This window comes from Odocoileus virginianus, chromosome 26, assembly GCF_023699985.2.
Source record: "Odocoileus virginianus isolate 20LAN1187 ecotype Illinois chromosome 26, Ovbor_1.2, whole genome shotgun sequence".
NCBI lineage: Eukaryota > Metazoa > Chordata > Mammalia > Artiodactyla > Cervidae > Odocoileus > Odocoileus virginianus.
In genome coordinates, this window is record NC_069699.1 from 1,627,398 (window position 1) to 1,648,849 (window position 21,452).

General features: G+C 44.7%; 2 protein-coding genes across 9 annotated transcripts in view; both read left to right on the top strand.

Annotated features, from left to right (window-relative positions):
- LOC139031190 (uncharacterized) overlaps positions 1–4,416 on the top strand; it is a 105,498-nt gene extending 101,082 nt beyond the window's left edge. The window contains exons 2-4 of the mRNA XM_070455297.1: positions 2,919–3,113; positions 3,258–3,388; positions 3,492–4,416. Coding sequence (XP_070311398.1) covers positions 2,919–3,113; positions 3,258–3,388; positions 3,492–3,644 — 479 coding nt within the window. The 3' untranslated portion in view covers positions 3,645–4,416. The remainder of the gene's footprint in view (positions 1–2,918; positions 3,114–3,257; positions 3,389–3,491) is intronic.
- The window catches only part of RBMS3 (RNA binding motif single stranded interacting protein 3), a 1,589,121-nt gene that overhangs the window by 194,600 nt on the left and 1,373,069 nt on the right, over positions 1–21,452 (top strand). The window lies entirely within an intron of this gene.

Genomic DNA, 21,452 nt, shown 5'->3' on the forward strand with positions numbered 1-21,452 from the left:
ATGAGGCATTGTTATAGGTACTGATGAGCACGGTGGCCTGGGAAGGGGATGTTGAGGAGCCTGCCGATGGAGCCCTGAGTTGACGAGGTGACACTGAAGCTAGGACTCTCTCTCTGCAGGTTTCTCAAGGGTGTGTGGGGCCCAGCCACCGGCAGAAGGGGTCCAGCTTCCTGACTGAAGCAGCCAAAGGGTGAGAGGCAGCTTGAGGATTTGGGGTGGTGGCTGCTCCATCAGGACTCATTGGCCACTTTGGGGCTGGTGGGTGGGTTGGGCATACATGGATCGTAGGATCCCCACTTCATCTGCAGCATGAAGCCCTGGTTCATCCACAGGCACCGTCACAGAAGGACCAGGGATGTGGCTTGGGGATGGACCGTGTCCTCCTTGCATCTCAGCTTGGAGGGGAGGCGGGGTGGTCAGTGAGTGTTGGGCACTTGGCCTGGGTGTCCTGTGTCTATAAAGGATGAGACTGAGCGCTGGGGGAGTGGGTCAGGGTGGTTGTGGTCGTGCCTCTGACGTAGCTCTGCTGTAGAACAGTTTCCTCTGATACCATGTTGTCTATATGCGCCCTCCCTGGAGAGTTGGCAGATCGGCAGTGAGGACTGTCCAGGGTCAGGGCACCACAGAGTGACCTGAACTGAAGGGGGTGACACTGAAGCCAGGACTCTGGTCCCTGGACAGGGTCGCTGTGCCCCAGGCTCCAGCTCACACCCCTGCAGGAGCCCCCAGTGTGATCTCCGCCCATGAAGGGGGGCTTGATTACTTGCTAGTCTGTCAAATTATATGATTTCATGCACTCGGCTTATTTTTCTATCCTGTATTTAGATGCTAGGCAGAGATGATCTAGCATTGAAATGTCAAGATATGTAGATAATTTATTGATAGTTTTTATGTGGGGAAAAAGTAGACATGTCCGTGCATCCTCATGTGTGGGGTGGCATAGTTTGTCCCTGGAAGAGGGAGAGGGAAGGGTGTCTCAGGCTGGGTTGGGTTAGGAGACGGAAACTGCAAGGTTACTTTAGCAGGAAGAATTAGTAGAAAGACTTGTGCAGGAGAAAAGCATTTCTCCCCCAACCCACAGAGGGTCCCAGGCTGGGTCTGAATGTTAAAGTGACAAAAACAGATTAACAAGGAAAAGGCATGCACATTTATGTAATGTATGTTTCATGTGGCATGGAGCCTTCATAAGGAAATAAAGACCCAGACCAACAGAACTGCATATTTCTGTGCTTGATGTGTTTAGAAAATCACATAATGTTAGTACTAATGGACATTTCCCCCTTAAGGGAACTATCATGTATTGAGAACAGGCATGCCGGGTAGCATGCTAAGAACGTTACCGGGAGTGTCTCATCTAACCTTCCTCAGAACTGAATGAGGAGCTGCTCGACTATCCCCATTTGACAGAAGCCGCAACTTAGGCACAGAGAGGTTAAGTAACTGGCCTTCTGATGCACAGCCTGTGAGGACAGAAGGTGTTCACCCCTGATGTTTTTATTTGGGGAGGGTGGGAGGGAATTTGAAGCAGAGGAAGAGACATCTTGATAATCTGTATCTGAAGTCTTCATGAAGCCAAGGAATTATTCGTGAACTCACAAGATTATTTTATTTCACATCCATTTCTATTACATCATGTGCCAGATTCTGGTCTAAGAATCTAACAAGTATTTTACTCCTCATGTATGTACCTTCCACATGTTATGAGATCTTGGTGAGTCCTGCAGGAGTGGGGAAGGAGGACATAGGAAAGAGACTATAAGGAGAGCAGAGAAACTAATAGTTGCAGAGTCTATGATCTCAGGCTCGATGTTTTGTGTGTATTTTCTAACTGAAGGCACAGCCCTCTGAGAGAGGGGAGAGTCTCCCTGTGTGTGTGGACGTGGAGACAAGCTACAGAAGTTTAATAACCAGCCAAACATCACACAGCTAGTTCAGAGTGAGGGCTGGGCTTCTAACCCAGGCCAGATCTCAAATCCCAAACTTTTTCCACTGCATCTTGATGGCAATCAGTAGGGAAGACAACATTTTTGCATGTTTAATATAGGGTAAAAGTGACAGATAACACACTGTCCTCAGGGTTAAGCGAAGGAAGGAACTCCAGCCAGGGGCGTTGTGAGAGTCTTCCTTGAAGAGGCAGCATTCCAGTGGAGCTTGGACGTAGGTGGGGTGTGGCAGGTGGGTTTGGGGGCAGCGCACTCCTGGAGGAGGGAGGGGCGCAGCAGAGACGCTGGCGGGGCGAGGCCAGGGGCGGGGGTCTGTCTGGGCAGGAAGCAGGGTTTTACCAGACATGCTGCTCACAGTTGCCAAGGGGTGCATGGTCATAGTGAAAACGAGACTGGTTCTTAGTTTTATCAGTACTTTTTCTGCAGACATCATGCCCTCCTTATACGTGTGCCCACTCCCGCCAGCCTCTACCCCCTGACAACTTGGCTCGTGTGGCTGTGTCTCAGGAATGCCTCCCCCACCCCCACCTTTTTGGAAGCTCTGCAAGTCCCGATGGTTCTCAGCCCAGTTCTTCCTCATAGCTGCGTACCCAGTGTTCTGGGGAGACAGGTGCTGAGCAGGACAGAGGGGTGGCCCTGGGCGCTGGGGAAGGAGGGGGAGACTTGGAGCCAGGCGTCCGTCTCGCTCCAGGGCTGGACTCTGCTGCCCAGACAGCGAGCCTGCCTGTGACAGACATGTCCCTCCGGAGGCCGAGGCTGCTTTGCGGGAACCAAAGTGAGGACACAGGCCTGCGGGACGCTCTTAGAGACTTGGCACCTGGTGGGGAGTGGAGATTTGGCAGCTGACTGAACGCGCTAAAGAGAAGATGCCCCTCCTGCCCTCTACCCCATCCTCTCCCAAACTGCTCCTCTGGGGCTGAGGAAGAAGGCGCCCACCCTGCTAATCTGCGCTGCGTTTTGCTCTCTGTTATATAGTATCTCAGTGGCAGGACCCGCTCGGGAGAGTTGGGGTGAGGCTGGCTGAGGTCTTCCAGGAGCTTGGACCCAGGCGCCTGCCTGGCAGTGGAATGATGCTTCCTGATCTCTCAGACCTCTGGGCGCACTTGGGAAGCACTTCACGCCTCCTGTCGGCGCACGGCTGCCCAGGGGACCCTCAGGGACAGGGGGCAGGTAGAGTATCCTTTCCGAGTTTCTTGTCTCCTGTCCACCCCCCCCCCTTCCTGTCCGTGTGTCTGTGTGGCTGTATTGTCTCCTCCTCCTCAAGGTTCCACAGACCAGTGACGCGGGGGAATTGACTCATGTTCTTGTCAACAGAGATCGCGGCCTGTGAGGTGACGGGTACCCTGATGCACTCACGACAGTATCTCAAAGATGCCACGCCGCTGGCTGCTCCCAAGAACGAAGCCACCCTCCCAGAGAGGTGGCAGGAAGCCGGGCTGGAGGAGGTGAGGAAAGTCGCTCTTCCTCTGCCCTCGACTCCATCGGGTTTAGCCGTCAGATGGTTCCGGCCTTGGCCTGACGGGTCTTTTCCTGTGTGTCCTTCCACAGGCTCGACTTTTTAGCCGGAGGAGGCCCCGCCTTCGATGGGGAGCAAGCCGGTCCCCAGGGCAGAGCAGAGCAGCTGGAACCAGGAAAGCGCCCGCCCGGAGCCGGATGCAGATGCAGCCTGCAGCTCGGAGCGCCCTGAGCCACGGCTCCTGATTGGACGGTCTTTGCTTTGCCATCACCCTATTGGTTCTATGTGATTTTGAATGGTGGGCTGGTTGGCTGGTCTTTTTTTTTTTTTTTTTTCCCGTTTGTCTTTCCTTCTTTTTTCTTGGCCTTGGGGATTGTGTAAGAAAAGAATTGCTTTGGAAATATAATTCTGTGGTTGAAATTAACCTTGTTTATGAATGAATTCTGTCCCTAGGGGTTTCTGAATTGTCATCTGGGTTACCTTATAGTAAATGGGTCTGCATGGTTTGATGCGTGTATTCCTGATCTTTAGATTAAAAATGCATTTTCTCCCTTCCTCGTTTTCACGTCTGGATCTAGGTAATGGGCCGAGTCCCACTTGCCTCGTTACTGAAGCGATCTCAGTGCGGCATCACTTGGAATTGAAGTATAATCAAACATATTATACCTGGGGCTCTTGCATGCTCTTTGGGGTTTATGCTACCCCACAAAGAAATACAAACCTTGTAGGTGGAAATGTAATTCCTGTTTGATCCTGCAGCTAGAATGGTGGAGAAAATATAAATATCGAAAGTGGCTTCAAATACTTCAGATGTAAGCTAACCAAGAGTAAGTGGCTGATTCTTTAAGGCAGAGCAGGGACTGGAGACCACTCCGCACACCCTACCCGTTGACCCTGCTCCATCTGGAGGAATCGGAGAAGGAGGCCCGCTTCTGTGTTTGCGTTTGCGGAGACTGTGATGTTTCTGACTCATGTTCTGTAACTGTGCCCACCTCGCAATAAAACACCTTCGTTGACTCAGCAACAAGGTCTCTGTCCATTTCCTGCAGTCCTGTGTCCTCATTGGCTTTGTGAGAAGGTCGAGGGTAAATGTGGAGTGGCCGCCCTGCCTGGGGTCTCAGCTGGATGCAATGCTCTTGCTTATCCAGGATTGTCTGCTGGCGGGGCCTCACACATTGGACACATGCTGGGCTGGGGCTGCCCCCAGTACATGGTGGAGATTTCATCTCTCTCTTTTTGTTTTATTGGTGGATTATTGCTTTACAATGTTGTGTGTGTTTCTGCTGTATAACAGAGCGAATTGGCCATGTTTATATATACATACATCCCCTCCTTGAGCTCCCTCCCACCATTTCACCCCTCTAGATCATCACAGAGCACTGCGTTTTAGCTATTTCACACATGGGAGTGTGGATGGTCAATTCATCTCAGTTAATCCTTTCTCGGCTCCTCCCACCTTCCTCTTCCTCTCCACTCCCCACCCTGTGTCCTGTCTGTTCTCTACATCTGTGTCTCTATTCCTGCCTTGGAAACCATCGGTACTGTTTTTCTAGATTCCACACATATGTGCTAATATACGATGTTTATTTTTCTCTTTCTGACTTAATTCACTCTGTATGATAGTCTGTAGGTCCATTCGACTCACTACTGATGACCCTATTTCTTTCCTTTTAGTGGCTAAGATCTTTTTTGACCCCGTCCCTAGAGTAATGAAAATAAAAACAAAAATAAGCCAATGGGACCTAATTAAACTTAAAAGCTTTTGCACAGCAAAGGAAACCATAAAGAAGATGATTTTATTTCTTCGTAAAGAATTGAAAGAACATTTGAATTCCTTAGAGCTGGTCTTGGCTGAGAGCACCAAGTAGCCTCTGGGGGTCTTCTTTGGCCTTTTTGTTGAAAGCCTTTGGAGGCGGAGGTGGAGATCCGTGGGCAGAAGTCAGGGAGGAGACTGCGGCCCTGCCTTGACCATGTATGCAGACACCCGGGTCCCTCCTGCCGGACAGGGCGGGGCTGTACCCCCCCAGAGGGCAACACCCTGCCTTACAGGAGGTGAAGTTGACATGCACTCGTGTGTGACATGCCTTTTCACCAGCAGGCCCAGGCCATCCCAGAGCCGGCCAGTCCCTCTAACTGTGACACGCAGAGGTCTCACTCACCGTGCGTAAGAATTCGCCCAGGCCGCATCAGACTGGATCTGCCACTTTAGTGGAAAGTACTTTCAAGAAAACCCCAGTGCTCTCCACCTCCACTCCTGAGATTTCAAATGTGATCCATGAATCAGAGATAAGATAACTTGTTCCATGTGGGGCGGCAGATGGAGTTTGCTCTGATTGCCGTGGCGTGCATTATAGTCCCTCTGGTATTACCCTGGACTGCAAGCCCTGCAGAGTAGAAGGAGCGTTGCCTACTTGCTTCCTGGAAGTCATTAAAGTGACAATAATAACACAGGAGCAGGTCACAGTTACTAAGTCCTTACCACATGCTGAGCACTGGACCTAGCACTTGACAAGCGCTGGCTCACTTAATCATCACAAACCCCACATGAGGTAGGGCCTGTCATCTCCCGTCACTTGGATGAGGAACTGAGGCTTGAGCGGCTGGGTCCCTGGGCCGGGCCCCCCGCAGGTAGGACACATGGGGCTTGCCCAACCCCAAAGCCCAGGGTCTTCACCACTGTTCTCGGCAGCTCCCTCTCCTGGGTCCCAGCACCCATCTGCTTCACTGGCTTTTGACTTCAAACCTCCTCTTGGGAACTGCCATGTCCTTCCTTATAACTTGGAACCTCCTGATTGCTTCCCAGTATTATTGTCTAAGCTTGACAAATGTTTGCCAACCAACTGCAAGTCGATATGAAACGTTAAAGTTTTATTTTAAAAATTACTCTTTTTAAGTTAAAAAAATACACACTTCTGAGTGGAGTCCAGGTCAGCCCACCTTGTGCTGAATTTGAGCTCTTTTTAGCCTTCTGAAGTTCCAGAACCCTGCACCCACAGGAGGGCCTCACAGATGGGAGTGTTGGGCCCAGGAACTCTGTCAAGGGTCAGAGTCAGTGAACGGACACCCACCAAGGGCAGCACAGTGTTAGATTCTTCAGCAAAATGATGCTGACTCTAACCTTCATTCCTGAAGTCTGTATCAAATGGACAGCATCAAGTCAGGTGGAAGGCATCTGTTCCTGGTTACCTCCAACTGCTTATCCAGGAGGTGGTGGTATTGTCTGTCTGTTTGAAGGACCGCTGGCATGGAAAGCAGTTTATATATTTGTAGGCAGATTTTAGCGGATGCAGTTGGCACCTTGCCCCTGTTTCTGAGGGCTTTTTTGGACAGAGCAGGCTGTGTGCATCCCAGGTCAGAGGTTCAGGGGTCTTATTCCCTCCCCACTTAGTCCAGCCCTCAACCAGGAGGAGTGTCAGTGTTTAAATGCTGCGGCTCCCTCACCTTTTGGATGGATGGACTGAGGTATGTTCTAAGCTGATCTGAGGTCCCCAGTGAGGTGACAGTCTGTCTGGTGGCCCACAGTGGGAACTAGTTTTCGAACCCACTTTTAAAAAATTCAATTGCAGGATAATTGTTTTACAATGCTGTGTTAGTTTCTGCTACATAACAAAGTGAATCAGCCCTATGTATACACATAATCCTCCCTCCCCTCCCCTCCCCTCCCCTCCCCTCCCCCCCCCCCTTCCACTCCCTCCCTCCCCTCCCCTCCCCTCTAGGTCATCACAGAGGCCACATGAGCTCCCTGTGCTGCACGCCAGTTCCCACGAGCCGTCTGACACGTGGTGGTGTGCACACGTCCATGCCACCCTCTCGGTCTGGGTCTGTCCCAGACTCTCCTCTCCCTGCCGTGTCCGCATGGCCACTGTCTGTGTCCGCGTCCTCTGTTCCCCTGCTGGCTGCCCATCTCAGCCAGTGTTTCCTGGGACTGCCTCCCCAGTAAGTAACTAATTTGTGCGCAAGTACAAATTCCTCTGCAAGGTGAGGCACGGAAACCCTATTAATGGGAGACACTTGCCAGAGGACGATTTCCTTCCTGTAAAAGGGGCCCTGCCACAGGCTACAAGATACTTTTCCTTTCAGTGCAAGACTCAACCAACATAGGAGACCAGGCCAGAGTCACCTGATGGCAAATAAAATTGCAATTCACTGGCTAGAACGAGCAATTAAATATAAGGGAGTGATGGGAAAAGGAACAGGTCACCACCCGCAGGTTCCCCCCACTGCCCGCCCCATCACCCCTCACCACTCCTGTTTGCCCTTGAGTCCCTTCTGCTTCCATTAACACTGACGGAGCCTGCCCAGAGTGCCTGGCTCTTGTCAAATCCCATTACAACGGCCTCCAAGACACGCCATCCACAGCCTTTGTTGTACTGGTAACCTTTTTGTGTGAATATTGAACATTGTGAGGAGTGGCTAATGCATTGATCAGGCCTGTTAGACAAGAGGTCTGCTTTCTTCTGGCCCTGCAGTTTTGTAAATGGGGTTTCATCTCTGCCTTTATTGTGATCAACTCAAACCAATTCTCTAAGTTCAAGTAACAAAGCTCTAAAAAGCATGTCAGACTGACCCAGGACTACTTGTCAGGATAAACATAGAAAATATAGACCTATACAGTGAGAGAACGTGCTGGAATCTCTGTTAGAGGCATCTCACACTGCCTTTGTTTAGTTGTCGATGGGGCAGAGGACACACAGAAACCCACATTTCCTCGCAGAGGCCCCCAGCCTTTTAGGCACCGGGGACTAGTGTCATGGAAGACAATTTTTTATGGGGATGGGTGGGGGTGGTATTGGGGTGATTCAATTGCACGACATTGATCGTGCACTTTATTTCTATTATTCTTGCATCAGCCCCACCTCAGATCATCAGGCACTAGACCCCAGAGTTTGGGGGCCCCTGCTGTGTGGGGTTCCCAGTGAAGACTTGGTGTGTGTTGTATCAGAGATGTAAACGGAATTATGACTGCACCAGAGTCTGTCTTGTCACTTCTTGCTCTCTGCTGAGGGCTGGGAAAGTGGGGCTGTTTTATATGCTTCTTGGTTTTCAATGTATGATTAAGGTCAGGGCTTCCTTCATGATCAGTGACTGTTCCATCTTTACTCAGAATAACTGAAGGAGATAATGGAAAATAATTAGTTTATAGATTTCCTACTGAATCTGAGTTTAAGCCAACACAACCCTGTGCTTTTTGCAGGGAGGAAGGAAAATTCAGAGTGAGATCCTTGGCTGTATTATCTGATGTTAGGCAAAATTCCTGCTAAGAAAAAAATCAGAGAATAACACTGCTCCTAGGATCTTTAGCAGCCAAGGATCTTTTATGAAGGGAAAGTACTTGTTAATATTAGTAACTTGTTACTTGCTCACATTTGTAATCTTATTCATTATTAAAAGTTTTCCTCAACATTCAAATACTACTTTTGCTACTAAATAAATCAAAACAATATTTTCAGATTCTGGGAAAGATTGAAGGCAGGAGGAGAAGGGAACAACAGAGGATGAGATGGTTGGATGGCATCACTGATTCAATGGCCATGACTCTGAGCAAACTCTAGGAGATACTGAAGGACAGGGAAGCCTAGTGTGCTGCCGTCCGTAGGGTCACAAAGAGCGGAACATGACAAAGTGACTGAACAACTAAATCAAAACACACCTTAGGAATCAAATCATCTTAAGTATTTAATTGCTGATTACAAATTTTAAGTAAATGGAGCCTCCTAAATATTTTGATAAGATATCTATCAATTTCATTGACAAACTTCACAAAATTCAAAAAGAGACAGCATGCCCATGTGTGCATAAACACATATAAGTAATCACAGTGGGATTCAAAATATATTATATCTACCTTTAAGTGATCAAGAAATATTTATGCTATAGTTTTGATTTGTCTTCCTTATTTATAAACTTGGTTTATGCATTCCCTGTATTTTGTACTTATACTGTACTTAGACAGTGTTTATACTGTCCTAGAGTTGTAGTAATTCAGAAGGCAGTGTCAGACCAGCTGAGTCTGCAAATTCTAAGTTATCGGTCACTTATTTTTGGTTGGCACATGGTATCTTAGTGGATCCCTTCAAAGTTGATGAGCTGATATTTTCTGGCTTGAGTTCTGTCTTGGAGTCAAGGTTCTGTTGCTGTGGCAACAAGCCATCAGAAGCCCTTTTGTTAGCAATGTGGAGCCCCCCTCCTCCTCATCAAGAGTTCCCATGTCCATCTGGTTTTTAGTCCTGAGCCTTTACTTCGTGATGTCTTAGTCTTTCAGTATTTTTGGAATATAAACACCAAGTGGTTTTGTCATCAGAGGGGTGAAAGGGGAGTCTGGGCAGCAGACTCTCTTCTGTAGATGCTGCCTCATGCATCAGCCCCTGATGTATGGCTGGACTTCTACCAGCTGCTAAGTGTGGCCACAGGAAGTGATCCCTCCTCTGGGCAACCAAGACAAATCTCCAAATTTCCTTGAGTTGTCAGACTTAAATTCAACTCTAAAAAGATCAAATAAAAGAAATAGAACATGTATATCATATCTATCTATCTATCTAAATTATCCAGCCTACTTACTAAACATATTTTTAAAAAATAAATATGCACTTAGTTTTGCCTTCCAATGACCTTTTTGTGCACGTCACACGCTTTCACTGTTGAGTACTCTTATGCATCAAGGCTTTTCTTAGTCATATTGTCCCAATGGACTATAATTATCCATGTTGCTCGAATTATTGCAATGTGTACACCCCATTAAACTGCCTCCTTTGTCTTCCTGAGGCATTTTTGAAAGTCTCTTGCTTAAAGGCAACAAGATGTTCCATACCCATATTGATTTTTCTCTACTGTTAGCTAAGCTTTTAGCCTCTGATTCCTATTAATAGAGAGTAGCACTTGGATTGCATCAGTCTTATCACCATGAATGTGGAGATAGATGAACTAATGCTACTTTTGGCCACTGTAACAGAAATGCTGGAAAATGCCTATTTTAAGATCATACGTTTTATTATTATTTTCTAATCAGAGAGTGCTAATATTATTACCTGTTCCACCTTTTAAACTAATATGAATTGTAAACATTTATGTTCTATACCGGGCTCTCTTGGTTTATCATCTCAAATTGTAATCGTGTTCCTTTCCCAGTTCTTCACCTTGTAAGTTTTATTGGTCACTGTCTTGGGGTTCTTTTCTCGGCAAACTGGAGATAGGATCCAAGTGGAGACAGCTATGAAATACAGTAGAAAGATTAGACTTCTCATCTGCAAAAGGAATGTGCTGATGAGGTTTAGAATTGAGATTTTTATCTTCTGGGCGATGAACTAATCCTTGGAATTTTTATCATTGATCTAAGTTGAAAGTGAAAGTGAAGTCGCTCAGTTGTGTCTGACTCTTTGCAACCCCATGGACTGTAGCCCACCAGGTTCCTCCGTCCATGGGATTTTCCAGGCAAGAGTACTGGAGTGGGTTGCCATTTCCTCCTCCAGGGGATCTCCCCAACCCAGGGATCAAACCCAGGTCTCTTGCATTGCAGGCAGACACTTTACCATCTGAGCCACTTGGGAAACCCTTGATCTAAGGTAAAGATCACATTCTGAGGACATAAAGAACATAAAGTAAGCTTGTTGGCCAGGTAGGGCTAGTCTTTGGGACCTTGAACTTTGAGGCTATTAGTCAAGCTGAAAAATAAGTAAAAAAACAAAACAAAAAACCAAAAAACTTCTAGAAAGACAGATCCTTGGGTTATAAAAATTAAATTATCCTTGTGAATCTTGCATAGTCAACCAAGTCGGGCTTCTACTCCTTGACAGCAGTTTCCTCAGGCACCTGACTGCTCATCAGTTGTAGATCTCATATGGAGACTAAAGTGCAGAGAGGTATGCAAACTTCCATAAAGAACAGAATTTTCATAATTCATGTAGAAAATTATTTTCTCCATTAAAAAAACCCATAAACTTTCTCTCCCCAAATTCTTTGGAGGAGGGAAAGAATTCAGACAACAAAGGAATTTTGTCTCTAAACCCAGGTCCTAAATCCTGATTTCATTTTAAGGTCAAAGTATACACTTTGCTTCCTTTTACCTGACATCTCTCTTCCTAAGTGTTTCAGTGAGTGCCAGGGACCCTGTCACTTTGAAATGAATAATAAACAGCTATGATAAATGGATGTTGCGGGTGACATTAGTAAGACATTTGCAATCCTGCAGGAAGAAACATCCTGGAAGATAAATAGGTGCCTAAATTGATAGTATTGTTGGGAACTTGAACTTCTGACATGCAGAGCAGGTGCTCAATCTGTTTTGGAACTCCCTGACAGAACTTCTTTGTCTCCCTGTTCCTCTGCCTGACCCCTGCAATAGAGATGTGCCTCAAGGTTCAGCCTTGCAGTTCCTTGACCTCTGTATTTTTCTGTCAGTGAAATTTTCTGCACACTTGAAGTTATCTCTATAGAGGAGATAATTTCACAGTCCAACAAACCACCACCCCTCATCCAATCTTCACTTCCAACTGGCTGTAGAACGTCTTTATCCAGATGTCTTGCCAGAAACTCGAACTACCTGCTTGTAGCAGGACTCAGTGCTTCGTCTTTCAAACCCAGTTTATCTTTACTTTTTCTTCTCTCTGAATATGAGCCACATTATTTGCTTCACTAACCCTCCCTTTTTACCACCAGAGACGTCCACAAGATTCAGCCTCCAGGGTGTCTCTCTGGCATCAAGATTTTTATTTCATCTTCTACTGACAAAACTTGATCTCAGGTTCCCAACAGTCAACTGATTGTTAAAGCCTCTTAACTTATTTTTAGTCTCTCTCCACTACAATCCATCTTAAATATCACCACAACACAAATCTTGCCAAAGATCACATCACTGATCACAGCATTGCCCTAATCTGAAATCTTTCATGACTCCAGTTATGTAATGATATGTGGTCAGAGTCTTTACCCTGCCTTGCTGGATGCCTGGGATGGCCCTGACTGTCTTTTCGCTTTTCTCTTTCACTCTTAGCTCATGAATCCTCTCACTCCATTGGTGTAATACTAATCTCTAAACACATCCTTACTGTAAACTTCTGTTTGTATCACGCCTCTTTCTTTATGCCCTCTTCCCTTTGGTTTACATAGTGGAATCCAGCGTATTTTAAAAGTTTGTTTATTTTGGCTTCTTGGGTCTCCGCTGTAGCAGGTGGGATCTTTACTGTGACTCACGAGCGCCTCTCTAGTTTTGGTGGGTGCATTCCAGAGCTCGTGGCTCCATATTATGCACCCACCACAGCTACAGAAGAGCTCATGAGTCACAGTGAAGATCCTGCGTTACCCTGTAGCATGTGGGGTCTTAGTTCTGTGACCAGGGATTGAACCCTCAGCCCCAATGCTGAAAAGCAGATTCTTTCTTTCTTTCTTTTTTTAAAGCCTGTTTAGTTAGTATTGGGGTCTAACCACTTAGCAAACAATTTGATAGTTTCAGGTAAAGAGCGAAGGGCTTCAACCATACATACACATGTATCCATTCTCCCCCGGACTCCTCTCCCATCCAGGCTGCCAAGGAACATTGAACAGAGTTACGTGTTGGAAAGCGGATTCTTCATCACTGGACCACCAGGGAAGTCCCTCCAACACAATTTTTAAAGATTCACAAGAAATGCTACTTTTCTATAAACTGTTGCTCAATTCACCTCAACCAATACCAGTACAACCTCCCCCACCCCACCCCCTTAACTCTTAAATTACTTTCCAGAGTTTTCCCTTCTGACTTGTGCCTGTATCTGGTTCCTGTGATGATTCTTTGTGATCTCTGAAACGCTCAAATCTAGCTGTGCATCTACATGGGAAATGTTGAGGTGGACACTCCTGGCATTGCATGCTGTTACAATCACACACTCATTTGAGAGCTTTTTCTTGGCCAGGCACTGTTCCAGGCATGGAGGTCACACTCAGTTCAGGCTCTCAAAAGGTTTATGTTCCAGAAGAGAGAGAAAGGTAGGAAATAACATGGGCTGTAATTTGTACTAGTGAGAAAAGCAAACAAAATGATGTTCAAGGGCGTCTTGGGTATGAGATGTATATTGTTAGGGTGAGTTCCTCTGAGTTGGTGCAATTTCATCTCAGACCAGAAGAATGAGAAAAAGCCAGTGAGGCTGAGGATTGGGGGAAAGGGTTGTAAACTGAGGATCAGCTTGTGAGAGGCCAAGAGTCAGGAATGAGCTTGGTATGCTTAAGGAAGTGATGGAAGGCCAGTGGGGTAGAGGATCGTAGGTGAAAGTTGTGTGAAATGAGATTGAAGTACAAGATAGGAGTCAGATCATATTGGGCCCTGTAGACTGTAGTAGAGCCTTTTGATTGATGAGAAAACATTACAGTAATATAAAATGCAAAAGTGCTCTGTGGAAATGAAGTTTCAGTGGCACAGAAGAAGCAAGCAGATGGTTTATTGTCCTAACATGTTAGCACAAACTGTTGTTTGGAAGCTCTGGGTTGGGTAAGCTGGGCTGTGATGAGATCGCAAAGATTCCCTTTACATTATGATCTAGATCAAGAGTTAGTTCAGTTGCCATCTTGGCTTCTTTCCACACTGGCCACAAACTTACCTTGACCCTTTATATCTTATGAATCCTAGGGCAGGAAAAGGATGGAATGAATAAACTCAAAGATAAATATCCTATGGATGCTCAAGAACTATCTACCAGGGACATAGAGAAGCTTTCAGAAAAGGGAAATTCTATAAATACAGAAAATCCAAAGAGTCTAGGCTCTGTGGATCCGACAGTGTTTAACTTTTTGCTCATAACACTGTAGCTTCTATGATTACAACGGTGCTTCATGCTCTGCCCATAAAGCCAACCGGTGAATCTTGGTCTGTGTCCCATGTCAGCATCCCCTCTTGCTGCTAAGTCGCTCAGCCGTGTCCAACTCTGTGTGACCCCATAGACGGCAGCCCTCCAGGCTCCCCCGTCCCTGGGATTCTCCAGGCAAGAACACTGGAGTGGGTTGCCATGTCCTTTGAATCAGTTCTAATGAGATGGATGAAACTGGAGCCCACTATATAGAGTGAAGTAAGCCAGAAAGATAAAGATCAATACAGTATACTAACGCATATATATGGAATTTAGAAAGATGGTAACGATAACCCTATATGCAAAACAGAAAAAGAGACACAGATGTACGAACAGAATTTTGGACTCTGTGGGAGAAGGCGAGGGTGGGATGTTTTGAGAGAACAGCGTTGAAACATGTATATTATCTAGGGTGAAACAGATCACCAGCTCAGGTTGGATGCATGAGACAAGTGCTCGGGCCTGGTGCACTGGGAAGACCCAGAGGGATCGGATAGAGAGGGAGGTGGGAGGGGGGATCGGGATGGGGAATACATGTAAATCCATGGCTGATTCATGTCAATGTATGACAAAAACCACTACAATATTGTAAATTAATTAGCCTCCAACTAATAAAAATAAATGGGAAAAAAAAACAACATATGACTGCTAAACTAAGTCAACTATTTTATAAGCCACTGTTTTAAATCAAAGACTGAGAGGTAGTCACACTCTAAAGTTTTTGCACTATTAGTTAAATTCTCTGTCTGTTGTCTTTTTCTGAGCCCAACATAGTCTGTAGCTTTTATTTTTTTTCCTAGAAGTGACTAACTCTACTGTGTTACTCACTGAAGTAAGCCCTTTTCAAAACTTTAAAGGAAATATACATCATTTAGAAACTTCTCTAATCTTATGAGAATTTTTCAAACTACCTGTTTTGAGTCTCATGAGAGCTCATTCTATTTGACTAAGTAGTGAAGTAAGATTATTGATTTATTGATGAACAGTGATACTTAATATATCATTTTTCCCAGATTAGAAAATAAATTGTTTTAGCCATCATGGCCTTAAAGTAAGGAGTAGTTAGTGAATCAAAGTTTTATCTGACATAGCATATGTTTACTTGATTCAGCTGTATTCTAGTTCCTGTGCTCGATTCCGAAATGAGTGAGAACAGTCTATGGCTCTATAAGATCACAGTCTAAACTCCAGTAAAATCTCAGGGAAGGGATTTTAAGGATTATCATCCGAAGATTACATTCCCTCTGTAGAGTTGGTGCCAAATGGTGATCTAGCTTCCCTTGAAAATCCTCAGTGTCAGTGACCTTGTTATCATCCATAGCAATCAATATATCTCTATCTCTGGGGAGCTCATGCTTATTAGTAGGTGAAAATCTGTGTCTCTGTGAGCTTACCCAGGGAATCTCATTCTAACTCAGGAAATCAAATCCAAATGCCTACAGGGTCATGGGAATGGTACACGAGTTTAAGCAATTTTAAAGTATTAAAATTAAGAATCTCAACTGTTACAGTAAGTGGTACCTGTATGTGGCTATAATATAGTGAATGTAATAGGGCGGTGATGCCTGTGGTAAACCCAAGGGCATGCCACTCTTCAGCTCTCATTTATTTATTTTTTCTGAGAAATGTGGGCAAATATTTTTATGTTTTTTCAAGTAAACCCGAATGTGGGTTTCTTATGTGGCATCATCTGACTTTTAAGTCGGCAACCAATTCAAAACCTTGAAGACAGTCTGTGGGTCAACCTTCGAGAGGGCAGCCACACATCTACAGCTGGATTTGGCCTTTGGGCCATGACATTTCAGCTCTCGTTTTGAGCCTCAAAGCTGTAAGCAAAGAATACAAGTTTTCTTTCACTTGACAGCCCAACAGCCAGTCACCGTCATTCATTGCCACAATCTTCTCCATAATTGCTCCTTCATTTGAGAAGCACTTCAGCCAAACTCACAGGATATCCTTGATCTAATCCATAAAACCTACCAGTAAATAGTTGTGGTTAGGTGACATCCATACAAGAATTATGAAAAAACTCAAATGCTATGCTTGGAAAACCTTTGCCAGACTGTTTCTTAACTATATAAATTGTTATTCTCCCAGAAGCCTCAGAGCACAAATATAAATCCAAATCTTGTTGAATAATATCAGGTTGAAAGGGGAAGTATTTGGGGAATGGTTTTATCAAATCATCCACCAATTCTACATATGACTTTAATTTTGTTTTACTGTCCTGACAGATACGTACTCTTTCCCTTCCTCCTTAGCTCTTACCATTCCCTCTCTCCATTTCTGAATGATAGGAACTTGTCTCTAAAGAAAGGTTTTTAATTTGTAGTTAGGAGTATTCCCTTGTATTCTCTTGTTTCACTCTCTTGGTAGGAGTCAAGATCCTCTTGGACAAGTCAGTCTCCAGAGTCCTGTTTCAAAGTACTGAGAACCATCCCATGGACCCATGGGCTGCAAGAATACCTTTTTTAAATGTTTCAGTTCAGTTCAGTTCAGTTCATTCGCTCATTCGTGTCCAACTCTTTGCGACCCCATGAATCGCAGCACGCCAGGCCTCCCTGTCCATCGCAACTCCCGGAGTTTACTCAAACTCATGTCCATCGAGTCAGTGATGCCATCCAGCCATCTCATCCTCTGTCATCCCCTCCTCCTCCTTCCCCCAATCCCTCCCAGCATCGGGGTCTTTTCCAATGAGTCAACTCTTCGCATGAGGTGTCCAAAGTATTGGAGTTTCAGCTTCAGCATCCATCCTTCCAATAAACACCCAGGACTGATCTCCTTTAGGATGGACTGGTTGGATCTCCTTGCAGTCCAAGGGACTCTCAAATGTTTAGTTTTTTTAAAAAAAACTTTATTGGAGTATAATTGATTTACAATGTTGTGTTAATTTCACATGTACAGCAAAGTGATTCAGATACACATAGACACACACACATGCACATGTGTATTATTTAGATTCTTTCTCATATAGTTATTGCATAATATTGAGTAGAGCTCCCTGTGCTATGCAGTGGTCTTTGTTAGTTATCAATGTTTTATTTATTAAATTTTTTTTTTACTTATTTGACTGCTTTGGGTCTCCTTTCCGGCATGGGGAATCATGAGTTCTGGCACGTGGGATTCTAGTTCCACGACCAGGGATCAGACTCAGAGTGGCTTGGATTCTGGATTCAAGCCTCTTAGGGCCCCGGACTTTGGTCCTCTGGCTTTGGCTGCACCCAGTCTCCTTCTTGCCTTTCCCTTGTGCCCTTCAGTTAAGTCCAGCAGTGGTTTGGGAAGGAATATGAACCAGTTACAAGTGTAATATAACGGGTCACCTTCTGCAAACAAAAATTTTATGACTACTAAATGTTAGGGACCAATAAACATGGCACTACAGCCAGTCCTGCATCTGCAAAATACACTAACAAGTAGTTAGGGAGACATGAGTAGAGGTTTGTTTTATGTTTAGAAATTCCAAGTATCTCTTAGCAGAATCCACTTTTAAAACAATATGTGTTTTAAAAGCTGCACAAATAATTTTAATATGGTCTTATCTTTAAAGCACTTTCTCAGTGCTCATTTTCCCAGTGTGATTTGAAGTGTGTATCATTACCAGAGGTATGTGTCAGACTGGGTTATTTTTAAAACAAATTAGTATAGTGAATAAGCATTCGTTTTTACCTTAATAGTTAAGTTGAATTTGGGGAGTAACAAATAAAACTACAGAATCAAAGCAATTAGAGTTTTGTTTTTGGGATTGGGATAGAGTAGGTTATGTGTAGACATTTCATAATGGTATGGGCAACGTCCATTTCTTTTCTGTTGTATATTCCTACAGAGTGACCCCCTAGAGCAGAGATGCTCAATCAGAAGAAAGTTTGGTCTTCATGGGAGATTGGCAATATCTGGGGACTTATTTTTAAAGTTTATTTATTTATTTACTTATCTGTTTACTTAGAAGTATAGTTGCTGTATAATGTTATTTAAGTTATGGGTGTACAGTATAGTGATTCACAGTTTTGAAGGTTATACTTCATTTGTGATTATTATAAAATATTGATTATATTTCTCATGTTATACAATACATACTTGTTGCTTATTTTAAACCTAACAGTTTATACCTCTTAATCACCTATCCCTGTTTTGCCTCCCACTAGTAGGTAGCCACTAGTTTGTTCTCTTTATGTGTGAGTCTGCTTTTTTTTTGCTATATTCACTAGTTCATTGTATTTTTTATATTCCTATATGAGATATCATACAGTGTTTGTTTTCATCTTTCTAACTTATTTCACTTAGCAGAATACCTATCTGTTTGGTTGTCCTGATGGAGAAGAGGGGAAAAGTAAGGTACTAGTTAGTATCTAGTGGGGAGAGGCCAGGAATGCTTCTAAATATCCTACAGTGAACAAGAGTGGCTCCTAGTCTAAGATGTCAAAAAACACCAAGGTTGAGAAGCCCTGCCCCAGAGAGAAACATTATTTGCCATTTCTGCAGGCTGCCTGCCCCCACCCCTCCCAACCCCAAGACTAGTGCGAACATCTTACTAACTCCAGGTCGTTTCAGCTAAAGGGGATTTTTCTTAGGCTTTCGTCAGCCTCGCTACATATTGGCCATGCATGTGATGCCGTCTCCACAGTGAAACAGAGGTGCTCATTGGGATCCTCAATCAAAACATGGGTAGTCAGCACAGGACATTGTGATTTGAAACCCAGCTGACTGTAGCTGCCTTTCCTGCTCACAGAAGGGTGTCCGGAGAATAGAAAACGGCTGGTTAACTCTTATCCCTGGGAAAGTAAATCCTGATAAGACTTCTTCCATTCACAGAAAGACATTGGGGGAGAGACCCCAGTGAGCCTGCAGCTGTGAAGCCTGTCAGTCCTAGGTTTCTGAAGGTGAGGGCCAAATGGCCCCTTATGTTTATCTAAAGACATCAGCGAGTGTCAGTGAGTGCTGGGGTTTGCGCAGGGAGGCCTGGGAGAGGTCACTTTGTTCAGTCTAAGAGAATGAGGGGTTGGCTTTCTGGTTGAAGGAACCCAAGTCTGAGAGACCAAGAAACTAAGAAACCTAGACAACATGTAGAGAGTCTAGAGGAAGAGGAAGAGTGCCAAGCATATAGTAGGAGATCAGAGAAGGCTGAGCAAAGAGACTTGTGGGAGATTCCTTCCAGAGATGGGGACTCTACATAGCTTTACAGAGATGGTGCATCCAACAGTCAGCCCAGGTTATCTGTCTCTTTGTGCTATAAACACACACACACACACACACACACACACACACACAGCCTTTGTGAGTAGGTTTCGGCAATGTCAATGTAAGAGGGATAAATCCTGTAGCTGAATCAGCGTAGTATGCCAAGAAACACATCCACCTGGGACCATCAGCCATCATTAGACACAAGCTGAGAACCCAGAGTTAAATGTAGGAAGTGAAACTGTAAGTCCTGGTGAACTTGCAGAAGTCTGGGGAAAGGCAAATGAATTACTATGGAACAGAAGGTAGGAGATAAAAGTACATTTTATTTAAATCTCAAAGGATGACCTCTGGATCTGGAGAGCATCATATATTAAAAGATGCCTGGTTTCCAGTAACAGGAATGTATATCAAACTGGCTTAAGCGACAAAGGGATTTATTGGCCTTGACAAATGGGATAACCCAGAGTGGGCCACATGAGGGATTGTTGCAGTCAGAGGTACCAGCCACCGTGGGGGCTTTGACTGTCTCCATGCTGGGGCTTCACTCCCTGCTATGAAGGCGTCCCTGTTAGGATTGTTCTTCTCATGTGGCAACAGAGATGGCTCCTGCTGACTCCAGGCTTCCAGACACTTTTGGAGTCTCCTGCCTCAGGAGGAGAAGGGCTGTCTTCCTGGGTCAATACCATATCTAGAGGGTGGCATAGTTTGGCCCTCCCATGTCATGCACTTACCCTCTTGCCTGGGGAGTCAGGCTTGTGTGATTGGCAGGCCCACCAGGTTTAGGGGGACATTTCTCCGTAGGAAAAATTACTAAGGAGACAAAAATATAATGAATATGCACTGAACGCAAATTCATCTCTGGCAGCAGCAGGGCTGGGCTGAGAAGCGCAGGGAAGGGGGGGACATCGTCCCCATCCTAACCAGCCCAAGCCATGGCTTTCTTAGCCGCTTATCATCCGCTTGAGCAGGAGTGGAGGCCTCTTCTCTGACCTAACCCTCTTCCCCGGCCCCTGATACACTGTGGGAGAGAAAGGGGAGCGAAGCCCCTGGACAGGAAAGGCCTCCTTGTTTGGGGGAACTGGCCTGACCCTGGCGGGGGGTGGGCAGGGTTTCACCCTCCCTCCCTCCTTTGCTCTCGCCTCTTCTCTCTTTTGAACTGTCTTTGGTTTCAATATCAAGAAAATTCTGGCCTCAGAAAATGAGTTGGGAAAAGTGTCCTCTCTTTTCTGGAAAAAAAGAGATTATGTAAAATTGTTGTTAATTCTTCTTTGTTTAGTAGAATTCTTAAGGGAAATACTTGGCCCTGAAGAGTTCTTATTAAGGAACTTTTAAATGACAGATTCCTTTTCTTTGACGGTTTTAGATCTATTCAGATTGTCTATTGACTATTAGTTGAATTTTTGTCGTTAGTGGTTTTCAAGCAATTGATTCATTTCTTCCATTGTCAAACTTATGAGCATAAAGTTGTTTAGTCACTCATGTAGTTGCTTAGTCATGTCCAACTCTTTGCGACACCATGGACTGTAGCTTGCCAGGCTCCTCTGTCCATGGAATTTTCTAGACAAGAAAATTGGAGTTGGTCGCCATCTTTCCAACCCAGGGGTCAAGCCTGCATCTCTTGCATCTCCTGCATTGGCAGGCAGATTCTTTACCATTAGTACCACCTGGGAAGTCCAAAGTTATTTGTAATTTTCACTTGTTAACTTTTAAATGATGCAGGATCAGTAGCCGTATTCTTAATTCATTCCTGATATTGATGATTTGTGCCTTCTCTCTATTTAAAGAAAATAAAGTTTTTTTATTCTTTGTAAATGTTTATCAGTTTTATTATTTTTTTTTCCTGAAGAGCAAGCTTTTTTTGTTGTCGATTTTCTTTATTGTTTTACTGTTTTGTTTCACTGAATTTTATTCTTACCTTCATAGTTTTTTTCTTTCTTCTGGCTTTGAACTTATTTCATATTTATTTTTCTAATTTTTTGAGGTAGAAAATTTAGTTTATTGAGTTAAGATTTTTCTTTTTGTCTGTTGTAAGCATTTAGCACTATATGTGTCCCTCTCTATACC